The sequence below is a fragment of the Varanus komodoensis genome, unplaced genomic scaffold, assembly GCF_004798865.1.
Source record: "Varanus komodoensis strain SLA01 unplaced genomic scaffold, ASM479886v1 scaffold5, whole genome shotgun sequence".
In the NCBI taxonomy this organism is placed as follows: domain Eukaryota; kingdom Metazoa; phylum Chordata; class Lepidosauria; order Squamata; family Varanidae; genus Varanus; species Varanus komodoensis.
Genome location: NW_025336087.1, coordinates 36425095 through 36444796, shown reverse-complemented (window position 1 = coordinate 36444796; position 19702 = coordinate 36425095). Strand labels below are relative to the sequence as shown.

At 40.9% G+C, this 19702-nt stretch overlaps 1 protein-coding gene across 2 annotated transcripts in view; it reads right to left on the bottom strand.

Annotated features, from left to right (window-relative positions):
• MEGF10 (multiple EGF like domains 10) overlaps window positions 1-19702 on the bottom strand; it is a 74680-nt gene that overhangs the window by 40136 nt on the left and 14842 nt on the right. For both annotated transcript variants that reach the window (XM_044446408.1, XM_044446409.1), the window contains exons 5-7: window positions 8047-8293; window positions 5782-5902; window positions 4600-4736 (exon numbers count right to left, since the gene is read on the bottom strand). In XM_044446408.1, coding sequence (XP_044302343.1) covers window positions 4600-4736; window positions 5782-5902; window positions 8047-8293 — 505 coding nt within the window. The remainder of the gene's footprint in view (window positions 1-4599; window positions 4737-5781; window positions 5903-8046; window positions 8294-19702) is intronic.

The following is a 19702-nucleotide window of genomic DNA, read 5'->3' as shown; positions in this document are numbered from 1 at the left end:
TGGGGCATGTATATAAACTTGTTAAAGAAATACAAGACATATTTTAAGTATAGGCATACACATCACCACTGTATGGATGTGAAGGGCATGAAGTAGACCTTGCTGCATGCAGGAAAATAGCTCTGTGAAACAGCATGCACACAAGAAAGGAAGAGAAAATTCTTAATTCGCCCAGGTCTACACTAAGGATCCTTCCATTTACGACGGAGCAGAGGCATGATAGTCATACAAAGCACATGCCCTACAGTTGGGAACATGCTAATGAATACAGCTTAGTAGAAAAAAATGACCTTGCGTCATCCACAAAAGCAATTGCAAGAGAAGCCAGAGGAGTTGGGAAAGGGATGGTGTACAGAAGAATGGCCCTCGAAGGTTCATTTGTTTTTCTGTATGTTTGCTTGTTTTTGTTTTTTAGCTCAATTAGCTAGGCCAAGGTGTGAAGGAGCAGGGATACCTTTAGAAAAGTTGTGGCGGGTGGGGAGTAGACAGCTCTTCATGTTCCCACACAAAAATTCATGAAGAAGTGGCAGGTACTGCTTCTTCCTTTCCTTCCAATGTCCATAGTAGAAAGCCAGGGAGCCCCATTTCCTTCCACTCCAAAGCACCCCATTTTGACTTTCCCATGAGTGAACTCTATCAAAGTCAACATAATTTACCTGTGGGTAAGGTTATTGAAGATAATTTGATTTGCTTCTGAGTAGACATGCATTTCCCATGGTTGTTTCTTGAGTAACAGGGCAAAGAAGATGGTTGGGAAGGTTTGAAGAGATGCCGCAAATGTTTTTTCAAAGACAGAGTGAGGGGAAGGAGCAGCGGTATGGCATTTGCAAGTCAGAAAGTGAAAGAAGGCGAGATTGGGAGCAGGAGCAGGGGAGCGACTGAAGCATCTCTGAAATGCTCCTTTTTTTGCTGAAGTCCCAGTACAGCACGTCTTCCTCTCTAGAGCAGTACCGTAAATTTAGCACACATTGATATACATTCCAGGAGAAAAATGTAACTTATAAAAAGCCATGATAAAACAGGTCTGAACAAATCCAGCAGATCCTCACAGAAATAGCACAAGGAGAATGGTTTGGGGTGATGGTCCTGTATCAAGCCACTGAATCAGTCATTACAATACCAATGTAAATGCTAACTTGAGATTGCTCCTGTGACAGATAAAGCATTCTGTTCTACCAAATACTTTATAAACAGTCAAGAGGAAGACGACAAATCTCTGCAAAAGGATTTCTTAATAATAGACTAGGATAAATGCTAAAAGATTGTTGTTCCTATTTAAATCCACTGTTCAGCTTTAAAAGTCCATTTGCACAAAGTTATCGCATCACTGTAAAATCTTTATCACTCAAACAGCAGCTAACATTTTTGAAAGCTTTGCACTCAGTAGACTAGAGTAGAGTAGATGGTTTAAAACAAAAATCATCCAGTCTGTCCAAAGCAAGACATAAAGGATTTTTCTGAGTGTTTCTCAGGAGTGTGGTACCATAAACCATCTTTGACACTTTAGTAAAGCAGTTGCTAACTGTGGTCAATTTTAATTTTATTTATGTTTTACTTGCTCTTATCCTTCACAACATTTCATTTACACTCCAGGACAAGGCAACACCATGTTTATCATAGATAGTCCAAGCGATAAGTACACTGCCAGAGGAAATAAGTGTGTCACAGAAAGATGATTTTAAAGCAAATTGTTCCAGAAATCTCAAGCCACAGAACCAACAAAAAAGAGGCCACACAGCTGCAGATAGTTGGACAAGTTAGAGAAATGTAGAAAATGTTGAGATTCTACACATGGCGTATGAACAAAGAAATTGAAAAGACACATAGATAAGTGGTCAATACTGCACACATGCAAGTTCTCAGCTTCCTTTCCCTGGTATCTCCATTTAAAATTGGAGATACCTCACCCTAATCTCATTTGAACTGTGGGCCTGTTTTTCCCTGGCTGTAGCTGCCCCATATTCCTCAGAGTAAATTGGTAGGGAATTTCCTTCATATGTCCTGCTTTAAGAACAAAAAAGCATATTTTCTAAAGTAGCTATCTCCAAATTCTGTCACAATTTTGATATGAGAAATGTAATTTTGAGAATATGCTTAAGCAAATGCTTCTTGTACAATACACAGAGGATGTAGCATGCAAGGAGCATTTTTCCTCTAAAGAAGTGCCTTCACTTTGCTTCAGGATCAAATCCAGAATGAATAAACTTGCAAAATGTGATATTTCCTGTTGCAGTTGAAACATAAATACACCAGAAAGCCTGTGCCAATAATCTTGGCCCTTTATAACATAAAACATGGTTATGCAGAGATAATTGAGGGTTAGGAAAAGAGACTAGGGTAAGGACAGCTGCTCACATTCTTTTCAAACAACACAGACAGTATGCAAAGTTTGATAAAATATAAATGGAGAGTACTCAGTAGCTAAACAAGAATCCACTGGGAGGTTCTCCTGCAGAAAGGGAACAGGCATGAATTCCAAGTCTGGCAAACATACAATGAAACACACTTTAATAATGGGAAAGCTGGGAAAAGAACGGAAAAGAATTCCTCTCCTCCATCCCTGAAAATGATGCCTGATACCATGTTAGGCCAAATGGAAAATATTAAGAGAGAAAGGGCAACATTCAGTTAGCTGAAAAGCTAATAGTCAGGTTCACACAATCAGGGAACGAAAAGAAGCCACAGTGACTTTTTTCCCTCATGACACAAATGCCATATACACCCTGCCTCATTTCCATAATTAACTGTATTATGTGTGGGTTTCTCTGAATCGAGTTGCTGGGTTAGACAGGTGGCTTCCATAACACCCAGCAACCCATGGCTAATTCTAGAGTTCCAGGGTAGTTTGGAAAATACCCTACTGCCTACCATCAGTGGGTTCGGAAGTCATGGTTAACCTGAATGCAGTGTGGGTAACCACGGAAATGAGTACTGTATGACTGGCATGCTTGGCGAAGTAAAAAGAAGCCACTGTGGTTTCTTTTCTTCTGTGAGCCCAATAATTGATTCTGTCAAAGCAAAGATGGCATAGACTCAAACCAACTAAAAATCTCAAAAGCATCAGAGCCCTCCTCAGAGTCACTCTAGGTGGGTATACAAGGTTCAAAAATAAAGGAAAAAACTGTAGTTTCCCTAACCAAACCCTCAGTGAAATGAATACAAAGAATAAAATCAGGAATTAATGCGAAGTCTTAAATATTCTAGCAATGAATGATTCGAGCAGCCTCACAAAAAGAAGTCTCTTCACAAGACGAACATGTTTAGATACAGTTGGTCATGGAATGGACCAGAGGAAGGCAATGCTTTGGCACCGAGGATGTGGTGTGAGATTTAAATGTTGAACAGACTGGAAACAAGGCCCATAGAGCTATCAAATATAATGCATGGGTAAGTGAAAAATGCCCAGAGAAGTACAACACCCTTATCTTTGCCTTCCAAAGAGGGAACACCTAATAATGAGGAGATTTTTTTAAAGAGTTGAAAAGGAAAACACAGGGAGTCAGATATCTTTTATTGAAAACTTCAGGAAACTACCAAGTCCATATGTACTACCAAGCTAAGAAGAGGCCACTAAGGAAGGTATTAGAAGAAAGAAGACTTCCTTCAAAAACAGGAGAGAACAAAAAAGAACTCAAACTTTTGTAAGAGAAATGAAAGCAGGCAGTAAGTGATGCACAAAAGAAATTTGAGCTGCACATTGCTAGAAACATCAAGACTAGCAATATAAATAAATGAATTAGGTACAGGAAACTAGTTGAGGTTATTGGATTGGATTGGATTTCTGGGCAAAGGAATTAAAGTTGTTGGAAAGGGGGAAAAGAAGTTTGCAGAGAAGCTGAATTAATTATTTGCATCCTCACTGTGGAAGAAGTAGGTATATACCTGTGCCTGAACTGATTTTTTAAAAGACATCTGCTAAACTGGGGCGAATAGTAATAACAAGATATGACATTCTAGACCTTATCAATAAGGTCTATTCATTGGGTTGAGATACTAATGTGAAATTGCTGATCTAACAAAAACATAACTTTCTCAGATAAGTTTTCATATCTGATGCCAAGGTTTTTTAAACAAATAAGAGGCTACAGGAAAGTACTGGGCAATTAGCTTACATTTGTGGAAATAAGAGGGTTCTTCAAAAAGTTTCTGCACTTTTAAAAACTCTATTTATTAAGAATTTCAAAAACAAATTACATCACTTCTCTACACAGTCACCTGTCTTTGCGATGCATTTTTCCCAGTGTCCCTCTAACTTTTAAATGCCATCAGCAAAAAATATATAAAATATATTTCTAAAATATAAAATATAAAAGTGTGGAAACTTTTTGAAGACCCCTCATATTTATTAAAAATACAACTGTCAAGCACATAGGGAGGCAAGTCTTACTGAAGAAGAATCAACATGGTTTCTGCAAAGCTCTGCCTCAACCCTTTGGAATACTTTGGGAGTGTCAACACACATGCGGATTGGGCTGATCCAGTACACACAAACCCAATATTAAGAAATTAATTGTGAGTTTCTTTCCCCTTTATGTTTTTCTTCATCCTTCCTTGTCCACAGTAGCAGCAGCACCATCCATTGGTGGGTTATCAGCTTACCGTTCCCCTGTGTAGCCAGGACCACAGCGACATTGACCTGTTGCTGAGTCACATGTCCCTCCATTGTGGCATTGACATTCCTGGGAGCAGTTCTTTCCATAGCGCCCTTCAGGGCAAGGCTGACCACAGACTGTGCCCTATTTGGAAACACAACCATCGTTTTATGTCAGGGATGTAGCAGAGGGGCAGAAGCTGAAGTGAATTTGAAGGAAGCAAGAAGATTAGCAGGTTCCTACACCAGAGAGCCTGAATGCATCTTTCAAAGGCCAGGTGCTTTTAGTGTGCAGTACAATGTACAACTGCCTTAAGTGTTAGGCTGATAAGCTACTGGAATTTTCATGCTATAAAATGAAAAAAAAAATCCATGCTGTAAAATATATTTAATCCTAGATTTTATTCCTAAGCAACAGTAAATATTTAGATATTCCAACAGTTCTGCATTGTTTCTGCACACATGTTAGTGCAAACAAATGTGTTAGTATTAAAAATTCTGAAACAAAAAACCTTTTCAGTATCTCAAATTCTTTCTGCTTTATGTGTTGGTTTAACATGCTTTGGGGTTAAAGTTCATAATAGAAGATCTGCTATATGGATCCTGCTCAGTCCCATTGCTCAAGATAAGATGTCTTCCAGCAAGTGTTGTTTAAACCAGTAATGTTGCATGGCACAACTGCTATGAAACTAAGACAACAGCTCAGGTAGGGACAAAAAGCTGAGGTCACAAATTGGCAAGTCCTGAACTAGAGAAGTATTCGGATGGAATCATTATGGAATCTTTAGGGAAACTGTATTTTTGGCTCTTGTTCAGACTTTTAAAATATGTAAAATTAGTAATATAATAGCAGAATATCCATCCGATGCAGACAGGAACTAGTATATGGCTAGAAGACCAGAGCAGAAACATCTAAGTAAATACCTGTCTGAGCCTTGCTAGAGTTTCAACTAATTCATCCTGTGTGGGACAGAAAGCAGGCATTTTCCTTTCCTGTTCTCTGAAAGTCTGTTTAGATTCTTCTATAAAGGTGCACATGGAATACCATATGTTTTTGTAATGGCTTGGCTTTGTTCCCTTGTTGTGACACATTTCCTGTTTTCATGCCTGATGCCAGGCTGTCATTCAGATTAAAAGTTCACCCTCGGTCACAGTAGTTGATGCTCTGCCATTGCAAAGAGTGGGCTTACCATCCAGCCAGGTGGACAGGCGCATTCTCCAGTTACATGATGACACACTCCCCCGTTCTGGCACGGGCATCGTTCTTCACACTGTGGTCCATGCTTGCCAGGGGGACAGAGATCCTCACAGCTGAAAAAAGTATTAACCAACCAATATTAACCAACAATTTTTCAGCTTAGGAATGGAAAACAGAAAGTTGCAGAAAGGATGAGGATATAGATGATGGACAATATTGCTAATCTGTAAAAACCAAGGGATTTGGCCTACATCACCAGTCTCCTACCAATGTATTGACTCTAATTCAATTAATTCCACTGGCTTCCAGTTGAAGTCCAGGCCCAATTCAAGGTTCTGGTTTTGACCTATAAAGCCCTAAACGGCTTGGGACCAGGATACCTGAAGGAACGTCTCCTTCCTTATATGTCCTCATGCCCCTTAAGATCTATGAGAGAAGCCCTACTCCGGGAACCCTCTCTAAGAGAGGTAAAAAGGTAATCAACTAGGAGTAGGGCCTTCTCTGCTGTGGCGCCCAGACTCTGGAATGTACTTCCCAGAGAGGTACACCTGGCGCCAAGTTTATACTCTTTTCGGCACCAGGCCAAAACCTTTTTATTTAAACGATATTTTAAACTTTAATAGTTTTTATGTTTAGTCGCTCTGTTTATTTTGTGATTTATTGTTTTGTTCTGTTTTATTATTTATTGTAATTGTTTTAATTGTCTTTTTAAATATTGTAAGCCGTCCTGAGATCTTGTATAATAGGACAGCATACAAAACTTTTAATAAATAAATAATCAATAACAGAGCTATGTTAAAAGGTTTAAAATCTATTCATAGCATTAGCTTAATTTGTAGGGTTCCCTCATCCACTTCCAGAATCGTTCACAGAATTTTGAGTGTATATTATGGAAAATGTTGACACCTCATTGAGGGACTGTATGTTGGGCTTACTTGGGTTCCTTGAGGAGCTGGATTTCTACTCTCTTGCCTTTTCTCTGACTCAGTAGGCAGGCAAGCTAATGCAATGTGGCTTATAAGCTGCCCTACCCACAAGGAGCCCAACAAATCTTTGGGCACATCTTGAGAAATAGTGCCCCTCCTTTCCCCTTCTCACTGATGAGTCCTCCTGTGGGACCTCCTTTCCTCTCCTCTGCCTCAATATTTCCCCTCAGTCCTCTTGAGGGTCAGGGTGGACAGAACAAAGCACCCCTACACACACACACACCGCTGCAGAACCCCTTTTGGGCTCTGTTGGCTTTTGGGCCTTTTGCCCACAGACTATGAAAGAAGGCTCTGAAGCAGCCTATCACAATCCATGTGAGCAGCTCAAGCCAAAGTTTTCCTAGCAGCGCCTTGGAGAGGAACCGAGCATTTCTTCACATTCATACACAGGGGTTTCAGGGCACACGAACAAACAGAGGATATGCACCTGAGGCAATCAGTTTTATTTACTTTTCTGGCTGAGCCACCCTGAAAGTATGTACAAAATAGCATATGGTCAAGCTATTCCTATTTACAATGGATTCTACCTGCTTCCTGATCCCTGCCCCTATTTTTGTCTTTTAGAAATGCCTTGTTAACAAATTCATTCACATGAGTTACTACAACAGTCAGTCATCTGTCAAATTGTTCCAGCAAGTAATACTCTTTTGCACAGCGGCAGAAAAATCTGCTACACTTCAATTCTCAGAACTGGTCCCTGCCCCCATTCACAACAACTTTGCGAGGTAGGTTAGGCTAAAAAGGAGAGTGATCACTCAATGCCATGCAATGAGATTAATCATAGAGCGGAGATTTGCAGCTGAATCTCTCTGGTTCAAGTCCAACATGTCATGACAGCACACTCAGCCAGAAGGAGCATGGTGGGCTGGAAGCCTCTCGTGCTCACTGACACATTGCTTTGTTGTTAAATAGTTGCAAAAAATTCCAGCAGCAGCAAAACTCATTGTGGCACAACTGTTTGTGCACCAGAGGCCAATTTGTTAGACACATGAATTAACCATTTTAAAGATAACACTACCTGTATGGAATATTTATGCTATAATGTATTTGCTATTCTTTAAAGGTTCCGTAAGGCTTGGTTGCTTATCTGTTGTCTACAAATTAGTATTCTGGGCTTTCATCTGGGAGGAAAGTTCCAGCCCAACTAAGCTATGACCCTTGCGTAAAACAGTCACATAAAATCATAAGGACAGATGAGGGACAACAAGACAGGAAAGGTAACTATGAAATCTGCTGCTATTCCACACATGACAAGCACAGGTGTTGCATACAACGCTCCGGTGTATCCAGGAGGGCATCGACATTCTCCGGTCACATGATCACAAGTGGCGCCATTCTGACATTGGCATTTTTGGTGGCAGTCATTTCCATATGTCCCTTGGTCACAGCGCTCTTCGCAGCGCCATCCCTTGAATCCAGCAGAGCAATGGCAGGCTCCGGTGATGGGGTTACACAGAGCTCCGTTTTTGCATTGGCAACGACTGGTGCAGTGGGGTCCCCAGTGGTAACTGTCACATGCTGAGCAGAAAGGAAAAATTACAAAGGGGTTACATGTCACCACACATCCTCCAATAATTAAATGCTGTAACTCTGTGAAAGTTGGCGGTAAAGTGGATTGCCCCATTTTCCTTTATGAAAAAAACAAAACAGGTAAGGGAATTGTACTGAACTGTTTACTAGAGACATTCAAAAAGAAACTGGACAGACCCCTGAGTGGAATGGTGTATCATGATGTCCTACAACACCAGGTGGTTGGACTTGATGGCCTTCATGGCCCCTTCCCACTCTATTATTTTATGATTCTATGATGAGTCAAAATACTGGAAATATGAGCTTTTGATTTCCCTTTTGATCAGTCAAAGGGAATGGACAACACCAGGCCATGTACATGGGACCCATATGCCATCCCATCATCCCTCTGTTCAGCCAATGGGCAGAGGCAGCTTGCGTACATCTTCCATTCCTTGTACTGACCTGACCCATTGAACCTTTATGCATCCACACACACCAAGTTCAAGGAAGAAGGCTCCATTTTACCCTATGGCAGGCCCTCTGTGCATTGTTGCTGTACCCATGGCAAACTGAATCAAAGGCATCATTTTGTAAAATGTATGTATGAAAAGCCCTATGACTACATTTCCTGCAAAATTTCTTAGTTGTTCACTTCCAAAAAAAGAATAAACAGGGTAGTTTTTCTCCGATGGGAAAAAGTACATGTAACCCATAAAAAGGTCACACTGGGTTCACTGGGAATTTGCTAAACATATGCTCAGAGCATCTGCTTTTTATTTTCATGTTGTACCGATAACAATAGCTCCATGGCCACATTTGAGATTAAGTGCTGGCTGATCATGTGCACTTAGTGACTGACAGCTATTGTTGTCATTGCCTGCTCCCAAGGCAGAGCAGTCAGCCAGAGAACAGACCTACTTTTCTTGGAGGAGACAAAAAGAACTTAAGACATCTCCTCAGGGTGAAAATTACTCTGGCACAGGACTAAATCATTCAGACTACACAAACAAAAGAGGCTAGCTTCCTTTAAGGATCATTTCCCATTTATATGATTAGTAACCCAGATATATCTTAAAATTGTAGATTATGTGGCTATGACAGTTTCCCCTTGAATAGGACTGTCCTCTAATGGCTTTATGATTTGCAATGTACAACAGAATGATCATTGTGTCTATATGGCAAAAAGCACCATTATTTGATAGGGTCTTACAGTCCAAAACAAGCTTTTGCAATGCTCCTTTTCTAGTCTGGTCAAGTTGCACATCTGTTTCTGTACACTATGCTATATAAACATGCAACAATCACATATCATGTGCATTTCAATTTGGACATCTTACCTCTAAAACTAGAGAAAGTCTTATGATTATTCACACAAATCAGAAATTTTAAATGCATATGGATTATATGGATTATATTATAAGAAATGGATTATATTATAAGAAATGGATATATAATGGATATATAATGGATATATAATGGATTATATTATAAGAAAATTACATGCTTATGCTTAATCAATCTCAGAAACTAACATGTTTTAAGATATTTGTTTTCTTCTCATGTATCTTCCCTGAAGACTTAGCACAGAGATCAGACTAATTTTTCATAACACCTCCTAGAGTGCTCAGATTACAATCGCTTTTAAAGAGGAATAAGACTGCTTCAGACCTTCTCCAAGGAAAGATAAAAAATGAACTTGAATGTCTTGGAATGTCTGAACAAACCACTCAGAATTGAAGAGCTAGTCACTGGACAGCACTGATATGGAATAAAAGGCAGAACATTCATATCTGGGGTGGATTTGTACTAGGCACAAGTAAAGTCCAGTGCCTCTAACTACAGTCAACCTATTAAAGGTAACGGTTCCCCTACACATACGTGCTAGTTGTGTCTGACTCTGGGACCAGTGCTCATCTCCAGTTGTAAGCAGAAGAGCCAGCTTTGTCTGGCCACTCATGTGGCCAGCGTGACTAAACACCAAGGCACATGGAACGCTGTTACCTTTTCCACCGAACGCTGTTACCTTTTCCATGGTATCGCATGGTACCATGCAATAAAATGAAGCTCAGAAAATGCAGCTCTTTTTATTTTTACCTTTCTTATCAATGACTAGAAGTGATTTATTTCATGCAACCCACCACCAGTCATACTGATAGAGTTTAACCATTCTCAAAGTTGCCCCAGCAAGTGCATGCTATTCCACATTTTCCACAGCATTAATGCAGATGAGACAGTACTTGCTCATATAACTGTTATGTCATCTGTTGAAGCACTGTTGGTCTTGAGGCTATGACATGCTCAGACATTCCCTGAGCATGGCTGACTATTGCTGATATTAACCTGCCTCACTGTGTGTCTGAACATTTCCACTGTAAGATGGGCTTTCTGAATGCAGGACAACTTTTCACAGCTTGGGGATGAAGCAGAGACAGTGGTGGGGTGAGGAAGAAGAAAGGCTGTATGATGAAGGACTGTAGCATCTTTGTCCCTTTTGTTTGCAACCATGAGACTCCTATGCAAGCTATTAGGCTGGGGCCATGGCTGCTTCGTGGACCATCAGCTTGCTTAAGTGCAGGATGCCCTCTTTGCCCAGAACTGGCATCCCTGTCCCCTTGGAAGCACCCAAGGCTGATGGAACAGTATCCTTTATCAGGCCTTGCTGAACCCCTGATATGGATGCCCCTGCCAACACTGCATAGAAATTTCTTGGGTTCAGAAAATGGCCACTGCTCACAGAGGATCATTTTCTTCCACCATTAGCAAACTTTACTTGCCACATCCAAAGAAGGAGCAGTTGTCACTAACTCTTTAGCGATGAGGCATTTTGAGCAGCAGAACAGGCAGCCCTGCCTGGCTTTTTCATCCCTCCCCACCACAGAAGCCAAACCCAGAACACAAGAAAAACCTAAGAGAGGAAGAAAAGGGGTTTTAGCCTCCCTGCACACCCTCCCCCCAAAAACAAAATATACCAGTGTGAAAGAGTCATCCTGCTGTTCAGCAAGATGCAGAGCCATGCCTGAGAGGTCTTTCCATTTTTGCTTTCTACAGAAGCGGGAGTTACTCTGCTCTGCTCCCAGCTAACTTAAAATCTTCACTATTAGGTTGGAAGATGCAGCAAGAACTTCATTTTACCATGAATGCATCAGTCAGGAAGGCGCTCCACTCCCTGGCCTTCTGCCCTATAATAATAGTGAGACTTAACATTTATATAGCACTTTTGTTTCTGACATATTCATTTTCTGATAATTCTTACTGCGCAACATTCTTGTATCTCCATACTGCAGATACATGTGTAAGGCTCCTGAGAAACATAAGGACTTTTTTTAGCTGCTACAGTATACTAACTTCCACTGAAATTGTGTATTTACAGAAAGAGAAATACTAATGTCAGACTTCATAAATTACGTTCAAGGGGTAATCATGTAAGCCTGCTGCAGCAAAAACCACAAAGAATCTTTGTTGGCACTTTAGAGATTTATTAGACTTTAAGGGGCCACAAAACTCTGATTTTCCCCTCTGCTTACAAATTAAGTAAAGAAAGCTTCCAATCTCTTTTTGCAGTACCTTTTTAATCCAAGAAGCAGATTATGGCCATTGTAGGAACACACATGATTACTGGAAGCAAATAATATTCGTGTGCAAGGCAAGTCAGATTGTTTTTCATCAAATATTGATTGGCCTCTAATTTAAATGGTCTAAGATGGAGAATTGAAAAGATCTGCCAAGCATAATTCCTTGAAGTTGCTTGAAATGAGGTATGAGCATAGTTACAATGAAAATTATGATTTCTAAAATTGTGTAAGTGTGCTTAGAAATTCTATGTCTGAAACATTGCTTTATCGCTTAATATTGAAATATTAAAAGCATATGGAAACTGCACAGCTGTTGATCTGTTGGAAGCAGTATGTCTGGTATAATGATTATCTTGTTATAATGATTACCTTCAGGTTACAGATGATCAATCAAGGGGTTAATCAGAATATATACCCCAACAACTGCCATAGCTGTTCCAAGGTCAGAGAGAAGAGAAGGAGAAGGGCAGCCAAGACTAATTTCTACTAAATCAAGTAGTAAATTGCCAGTCATATAAGAATGCTTAAATGAGGTCAAGGGGAACCACATTATAAATGGAAAGAAGCCACTTTGGTTTTCAGGGAAAATAAATATTAAGCAAACAAAAGCACAATTTTTAATGATATATTCTAGTAAAGTCATCAAGTAATGATTTGAAAATTTAATGGGAAGCATTTGAATCCATGCAAAACAAAAGTATATTTTAGGAAAATTAAAAATCTCATTAAACTTTTATTCACATCTTTCTTTCTTTCTTTCTTTCTTTCTTTCTTTCTTTCTTTCTTTCTTTCTTTCTTTCTTTTTGAACATTCAAATAATTTGAGGACAATATTGCTTTAGTCCTCTGTAGAACAAATTCAGGACTTCACGCAAAATATGGAAGAGCTAACATTTCGCTTACAGCATCTCCAGTGAAAGATATGCCTTTGGGATTAAGAATATTATATTATATAAACAATATTAAAATGCATAGAACTCTAAGATAGTACAAGTTTACCAGCAACAGCAACAAAGGGAAATTATTAATGCTCTCTGAAGCTCAATGACAAATGACATCTTTGTGTGGAGAAAAAAATCCCAGGAAACAAAATCTATCTTCAAGAGACAACCTTAGCTTTAATATCAATGGCTTCATTCTTGGGATGTTTTCACATTTCATGAATGATAGTGCAAGTTGGATAGCTTTTAACTGATACTGCTAGGAGCTGTCAGTTTGGAAAAACCTTCACTTTGGTGGCTGCAAATCAAGACTAACAAATATATTAAGGTCCAAATTTTATGAAGTCCCACCTATGAAAAACTTTGCAGTAATAAATGCATTGCTTCTATTGCGCGCTCTCTCTCTGTCTCTCTCTGCATATATATATCTCAGTGAATAGTTTCTATTAATTTATTTTTCTAATGGATTCCAGAAATACATAGTACATTTTTGCACAGTACACTTTCTTTCATTCAAGATTTTCTCTAGAAGCTTTTGTTAGCATTCTACTCAGTTTTATTTGTTCATGGTATGCTTTCTACTCATGGGCACATTTCTCATTCTTTCTTGTTGAGTGTAAAGCATTTTTATTTAAGAATCTGAGTTGTTGGGTTTTTTGGAGAAGGATTTTGAAATATGTAAAGGAAGAAAAGAGAACATTTATGAATGAGGTGTAAAAGACCTGGAATGTTTTCCCAAACCTTTAATATATTTTAGATTGTAAATCTACTTAAATATTGTTCAGAAAGAGTAGAAATGGGTTTTTATGTTAGTTTAAACAAAAAGGAAATGGTAGACAGAGAAAATTATGATTATAGGAAACTCTGAATGTGGTTTATCTGTAGGATACAATTTGTGGTGCGTTTTCCCGGGTTTAAGTCTGTGATCATCTCATGTCAATCCATCAAAGGCCATCTGATGCAGCTCTCAGATAACATTGTTGTGATGTTTTAATATTAGTATAAAGGGTTTGTTTTAAAGTGTTTAAACTCAAAGTGTTTGATGCAGATAGTCATGCAAATAGTGAAAGCCATCAACTGAACCTCCATAATATTTTGGGCATACAGAATGGTCTCTTTGATAATGACTGAGATTCAGTTCTGGTTAGGTTAAAAGGAAAAGCCAGCTCAAGTTTGGTTTGATTTCCTGGTCATCTTCTTCCTGGGATGACTGACTACATTCGTTTTAGTTGTCAATTCAATTCTGGCTTTTAGGAGCTAATAAAAAACTTAAAGGCTTCTCTGAGCATTTGACATATCCAACACAAATTGTGTCGAGGGATATCATTTCAGCTCTCATCTGTATCTGCCAGATCCTGTGAGAAAAATAACTGCAAGCATGTTGCTGTTTCAAATTTTGATCTGTTGAGCCTGGAGATTTGAGAATAAAGGTACACCATTGATGGCAGCTGGGCTCTTTAAAGTCATCTTCAGCTTTGGGATGGTACACAAATACGATTCACGATAATCCCCTCTGACATGCTATTGATTGTATATTGATGTTAAGTAATACAATAAAGACCTGAATTACCCTCATAGTCTAACAGGTAGTCAACCAGTGAAAGCAATGTGGTTGTATTTAAGCAAACACTAGCTTCATGAACATTCGCTTTTTTATACTGGTGTTGTCCCTGCAGGAATTAAGTGTTGTCCTGGTGTGTGTCGTTGTTCAATAAATCACTCCCTCACTTTTGACTGTCTTACATGATCTGTAACAGGAATGGGAAGGTGAATCAGTCAGTGGCCTGGGATTGGTAGCCACTGTGGATCACGCCACTGCCACCACCACACCAGTGCCATTCCCCCGCTACAGCAAAGCCACAGCAGGAGAGCAGCAAAGATCCTTACAGCAGCAACCATCTCCCATGTCTTGTTCTAACGCTGTTCTCAAAGAAAGAGACGAGGTGGGCAGGCTCTCTCAATCTCTTGCTTGTGCGCGCGCGCAAGTGCATGCAGGAGACCAGGGTGGCTGGGATCCTCATGTTACTGCTGCTCTCTGTTTTGCTGTTTTGGGAACAGTAGCCTGTATCTGAAGAAAGAAGGTCCAATCTGGCATGGAAAGGAGAAATTCTGCCGTAATAGGATCCAAGCAAGGAGCATTCAGCGCGCACACGGTTTGCATGACCTTTATGCAATCTAATTGTATCCAAATTAATTTCCATACCTTTCCATATCCCTGCCTGAATATCATTTGCAAAAGGTATAAATCATGTCCCCGGTTCCCACCAGTATGCTAATTTTGCCCTCTTGCTTAAGCCTGTAGAAAAAACATTGCCGGTCAGTTTATTCTAAAACTGACGCCTTTTTAAACTTCTCAAGAGCCTCAATAACAGCTGGGATGATCCTTCAGGAAACAGGAATCTTATCTTTGTCTTCCTTTCAATTATTTAACTCAGACTTGTCCACATAACCTATAGCTAATCATATCTGAAATTCTTCTTCTTCCTAGAAAAGAACCCCACTCTTACACAAATAATTTTGGGGTGTCTATTACCCCTTCTTTCTATCTCCCACCCCACAATCAGTCAAAGACATACATTCTTTGTAATTTCCTTTAGTTGATCCATAGGGAAACTATAAGTCATCTATTGTTTTCTGTCTTTCCCTAAATATTTTGCCACTTATCTAAAGCCTGGTTTGCTACACCTGGTTTACTGCAGAAGCTTCTCATTCTTTCTGTGGCTCATTCTGTCCTTATCCAAAAAAACACATCTTGATCTGCTGTCAAATTCCTAGTGTTTTGCAATCCCTGTGCTGTCATAAGTGCTGATGCTGAAACCATTTTTTTAATCCCAAATTTGTTCTCTTTCCCATTCAGATCACCTTCTTTTTCCTATCCCTCTGCCTAGTTAGCTACTCACTCTGCCACCCAGCCCATAATCTTCATTTGCTTTCAAATCCCAGATTTTTGCGATATAAAGTCTGCCCTTCCATAGCACAGCTATTTCTTGAACTCTATGTATCACAAACCACTGTCCTGAAAACCCCCTCTTCCTATCTTTCCTGCTTTCCTTTTTTAAAGTTAAGCTATACATGCAAAACCTTTTGTAAGTCAGGCATATACACAGTTCATTTTCCAAAGCCTTTTACATTCCCTTGCTTCATGGTACATTTGTCTCCTTTAAAATCTAGCTTTCATTTAATATCTTTTCTATATTTCGTTCCATCTCTGCTTTCCAGGGCATGTACTGCTTGAATTAAATGGTATTAAATTCACTTATCTCTAATAAATTTCAGCTACTGTTTTGTAATGTGGCAGATAGCCACTCCCTGCTTAGGCAGACAAGTGTATAGTTGTTGCTTTTCTGAGTACTTTTCTTTAGCTAAATAACTGTTATCTTGCATTCCTAATGCCTGCTATCATTTAACATTGCTCAGTAGTTTTTGGAATGTGACATCTTAAATGAAACAAGATCCTCAACACCAGGTTTTTCAGCAGAATCTAGTCCTCAAATAGGTGTCATAGCAATTGGGCTTCACTGAACAGAACCTGACTGAGTTCAGATGACACAATAAGCCATGGTCAAAAATTAAAAGTCCTGCTCTGGCTGAGGGGCTCTAGCTGTGATCAGCTGCTCCAGGTTCCTGCTGATGCTGGAGGGAGAGAGCGATTGCTTCAGGCGAAGCTGCTGGATTCTCCATGCACCCTAACCCATCCCCATTTGGGCCCTGAGGAAGAGGGCCCCTCAGAAGAACCAGCTGCTTGGCCTCACCATCTTGAGAGGAAATGAGGCCAAGGCACTGCATCCTGCCTGGTGCCAGCACAACTGCTGGAGGTAATAACAGCAGCTCTCTGCCCAGCAGGGACAGGGCGGACTGGGCAGGAGGGATGCCATTCAGTGGCCTGCCCTGTGGGCATCTTAGGAGAGGGGTGCAAGCCAAGCTGCTACAGTGCCTGCCCTGTGCCACCTTCTCCAGCTCCAGGTGGGACTTGGAAAGAGGCAGGCAGTAGACGCCTGCTCCCTTTTCCACTTCGGGGTGCTGTGTTCCCTCAGGCCCCATGCCATGTGAAGGCATGAGAGTGTGGGCCAGGGTGGTGCCTTCAGCTGGGACTACTCCTGGAAGCTCTCTGAATGCACCCTGATGCTTCACTGGCCAGCTGTGGCAAGTTGCCACTGCAATAATACACAGACACCCTCTGTGCTGCTTAGCCGGAGGCAGGGAGCATATTCAGCTGGGTCTTCCTGGGGAGAATGGCAGAGCGCAGTTTCCTGGCCCACAGTCACCCACCCTCGATGACCCAGCTGAGCGTCAGGCAGGGCCACACAGGTCAGCCATGGCACATGCAGCCGAGCATGAGGTCATCTTGTGCTGGGTTTTCAAGGCGAGCACAGAATTGCCCTTCCTTCTCCCCCCACATCCCTGCTCCAAGTTCCCCACCCAGTTTGAAGAGGGGAACAGCTCACGCTGGCAGGAGTACTGTGTGCAGAAGCAGAGGACAGCTGTCGAAAGTGCCGCCGTTTAGCCCTCTCGTTTTGCCCTCCTCGGTATCCCCATGGTTCTGTAGCGGGACTGGGGAGAAAGGAGAAGGGAGGAAGAGTGGGGAAAGCACACAGCCCTCTGCTTTGCCTGATCAGCTGTCGGACCACATTCCTTGCTAAAATTCTCAGGAGGGGTTAATGTGTTGTGCGAGCCCTTGCACTTGCTCTTTAAAATAAGGAAAGGTCCCACCTGCAGCGAAGGGTGCAGTAGGCCAAATGGACTCCGAGTGCAAACGCAGCCAGTTGCAAGCAGGGCCTCTGCTTCTGTCTGGCCCATTACATCCATTCACTCTCAGGAAGAGAAAGAAAGAAGTGGGAGAGAGAGCAATAGTGAGCACTCAACAAGGTTTTTTGGTTTTTGTTTGGTATTCCTGATGAGTACTCAAAACACTGTCAAGTATTCAGCTGCAACACTTGAAAAGTCCCAAGTGCTTCCAAGGTGAGCTGAAGGCTGACTGCCTATCCCTAGTGGAGGATTCAGTGGAAGAGCACAGGTGCTTCCTGGGAGGAGAGAAGCATTGCTGCTGAAGGGTGACTTGGCAGCAGGGCAATACGGAGGGCTGCATTTTCTCCTGCCCTCCAGATACCTCAGGAAGCAGCTTTTCCTGTCTAAAAGGGGCCAGGCATACCTGCGTGTGATGGGAGTCTGCCTGTGCAATACGACTCAGTTGTGGAGATACAACATTCACTTAGGGCCTTTCCAGATGATAGGCGTTTAGCGAACTAGTTGTTCTTTTAACAAAGTAGTAGTAACAGTAAGAAGCAAACCCCTTTCAGGAGCAAAGAATTTCTTCTCGGTGGGATTACCAAGAGCCACAAAGCTGCATTTATGAGGGTTTTAACTGTCACCCTTTCCTTTATAAATTCTGAAACAAACAGATCTATCAATAGTCTTACAGCTTTGTGAACAATTTTTTTCAGTGTAACGCTGACAATGTGGTGTGTTGATTCCCCAGCTGAAAGAGACAGCTTTAATTTGTTTTCTGTCCAGCTCAAATTACATTGATCTATCTTCTGTGTCCATTCAATCAACCTTGAGTTTATATGAATGTCAACTCTCTGGCTAAAAAGATAATATTTTGTATGAGTGTTTCCATGTTACACCTTGTGCTTCTTTTCAGTTACATCTCATCACCTTTATCTGTTTTATCCAAAATACACTTCAGGGAACAAACTCAAATTATAATAGGTTTGCCAGAGAAAGAATAGATAGAAACAGTTTGACAATATCATATAATAAGTTTTAGAACAAGAAAAGATACATCAAATGTGAAACAATCCAATCAAAGAATGGATTTTTTACAGAAGTTTCAGACTTTTCTAATATGAACCCAGCTAAGTCACAGAAATAATATTTTACCTGCTTCCCCCCACCTGTGTGTGTGTGTGTGTGTGTGTGTGTGTGTGTGTGTGAGAGAGAGAGAGAGAGAGAGAGAGAGAGAGAGAGAGAGAGAGAGAGAGAGAGAGAGAGAGAGAGAGAACCAGCCGTATGACCCTATGGGGTGCTTGGTGCTCAGGCGCATTCCTCCAGGGAGCTTCCATTGAAAGTATAAAGAGTGCAGTGTCTGGAAGCAATAAGAAGATAGAGTACAATAAGATAGGATAGATCCTAAGAAAGAACATGGAGTGTGAAAAGCAAGATGGGAAAGAAAGCAGACGACTTATTGGACGTCCTTTGATAATGAGAGGCAAGGAAAGCAAATCACATTAACTGGGCCCGTTAGAGCTAAGCAAATCCAAGCCTCCAGCATTATGGTGAAGAGACACCAAAGTCATTGCCAGGCAATATGGCTCAGTGGGCGAGCCGGAAATTCAGCGCCACTTAAAAGTGCAATCCTATGCATGTATAAGATGATTCTGTTGAGTTCAATGGGACTGACTATCAGAAAAATGGGTACAGGATGGCATCCTAAGTCATTCATTATTCTATACCTCATTATTCTCACCCACATGTATAAGTAGCAGTTTTCAGCTCTTGAGTTGACCCGCAATTTTTGAACACAAGACAGTGTTTTCCAAGGTTTTTGGCAGAGTGTAGGGTTTCCTCTTAGCTCTGCCCCCTATAAGGCTGCAACCTGAGTGAGAGCCATTACCCAAAATGAATTGCCAGGCCCTTGCAACTGCATTCACCCTCTTTGAAAAGTTGGGAGATCACATCATGAATACTGTGCCTATCGTGCAGCTTGGTCCCTGTCTTTCTGTCTCCTCACAGTTCTAATTTCAAAGCTAATTTCTGTTGGGCTCTCATTATATATTAAATCACACTGGACAGAAAGCTTTTGAACCCTTGAACTTCAGCATACCCTTTGCTCATTTCCTGTCTTCGGGAATATTCACAGCACAATTTCTTGAGCATCTTAAGATGACAGTGTAATACAGCTTT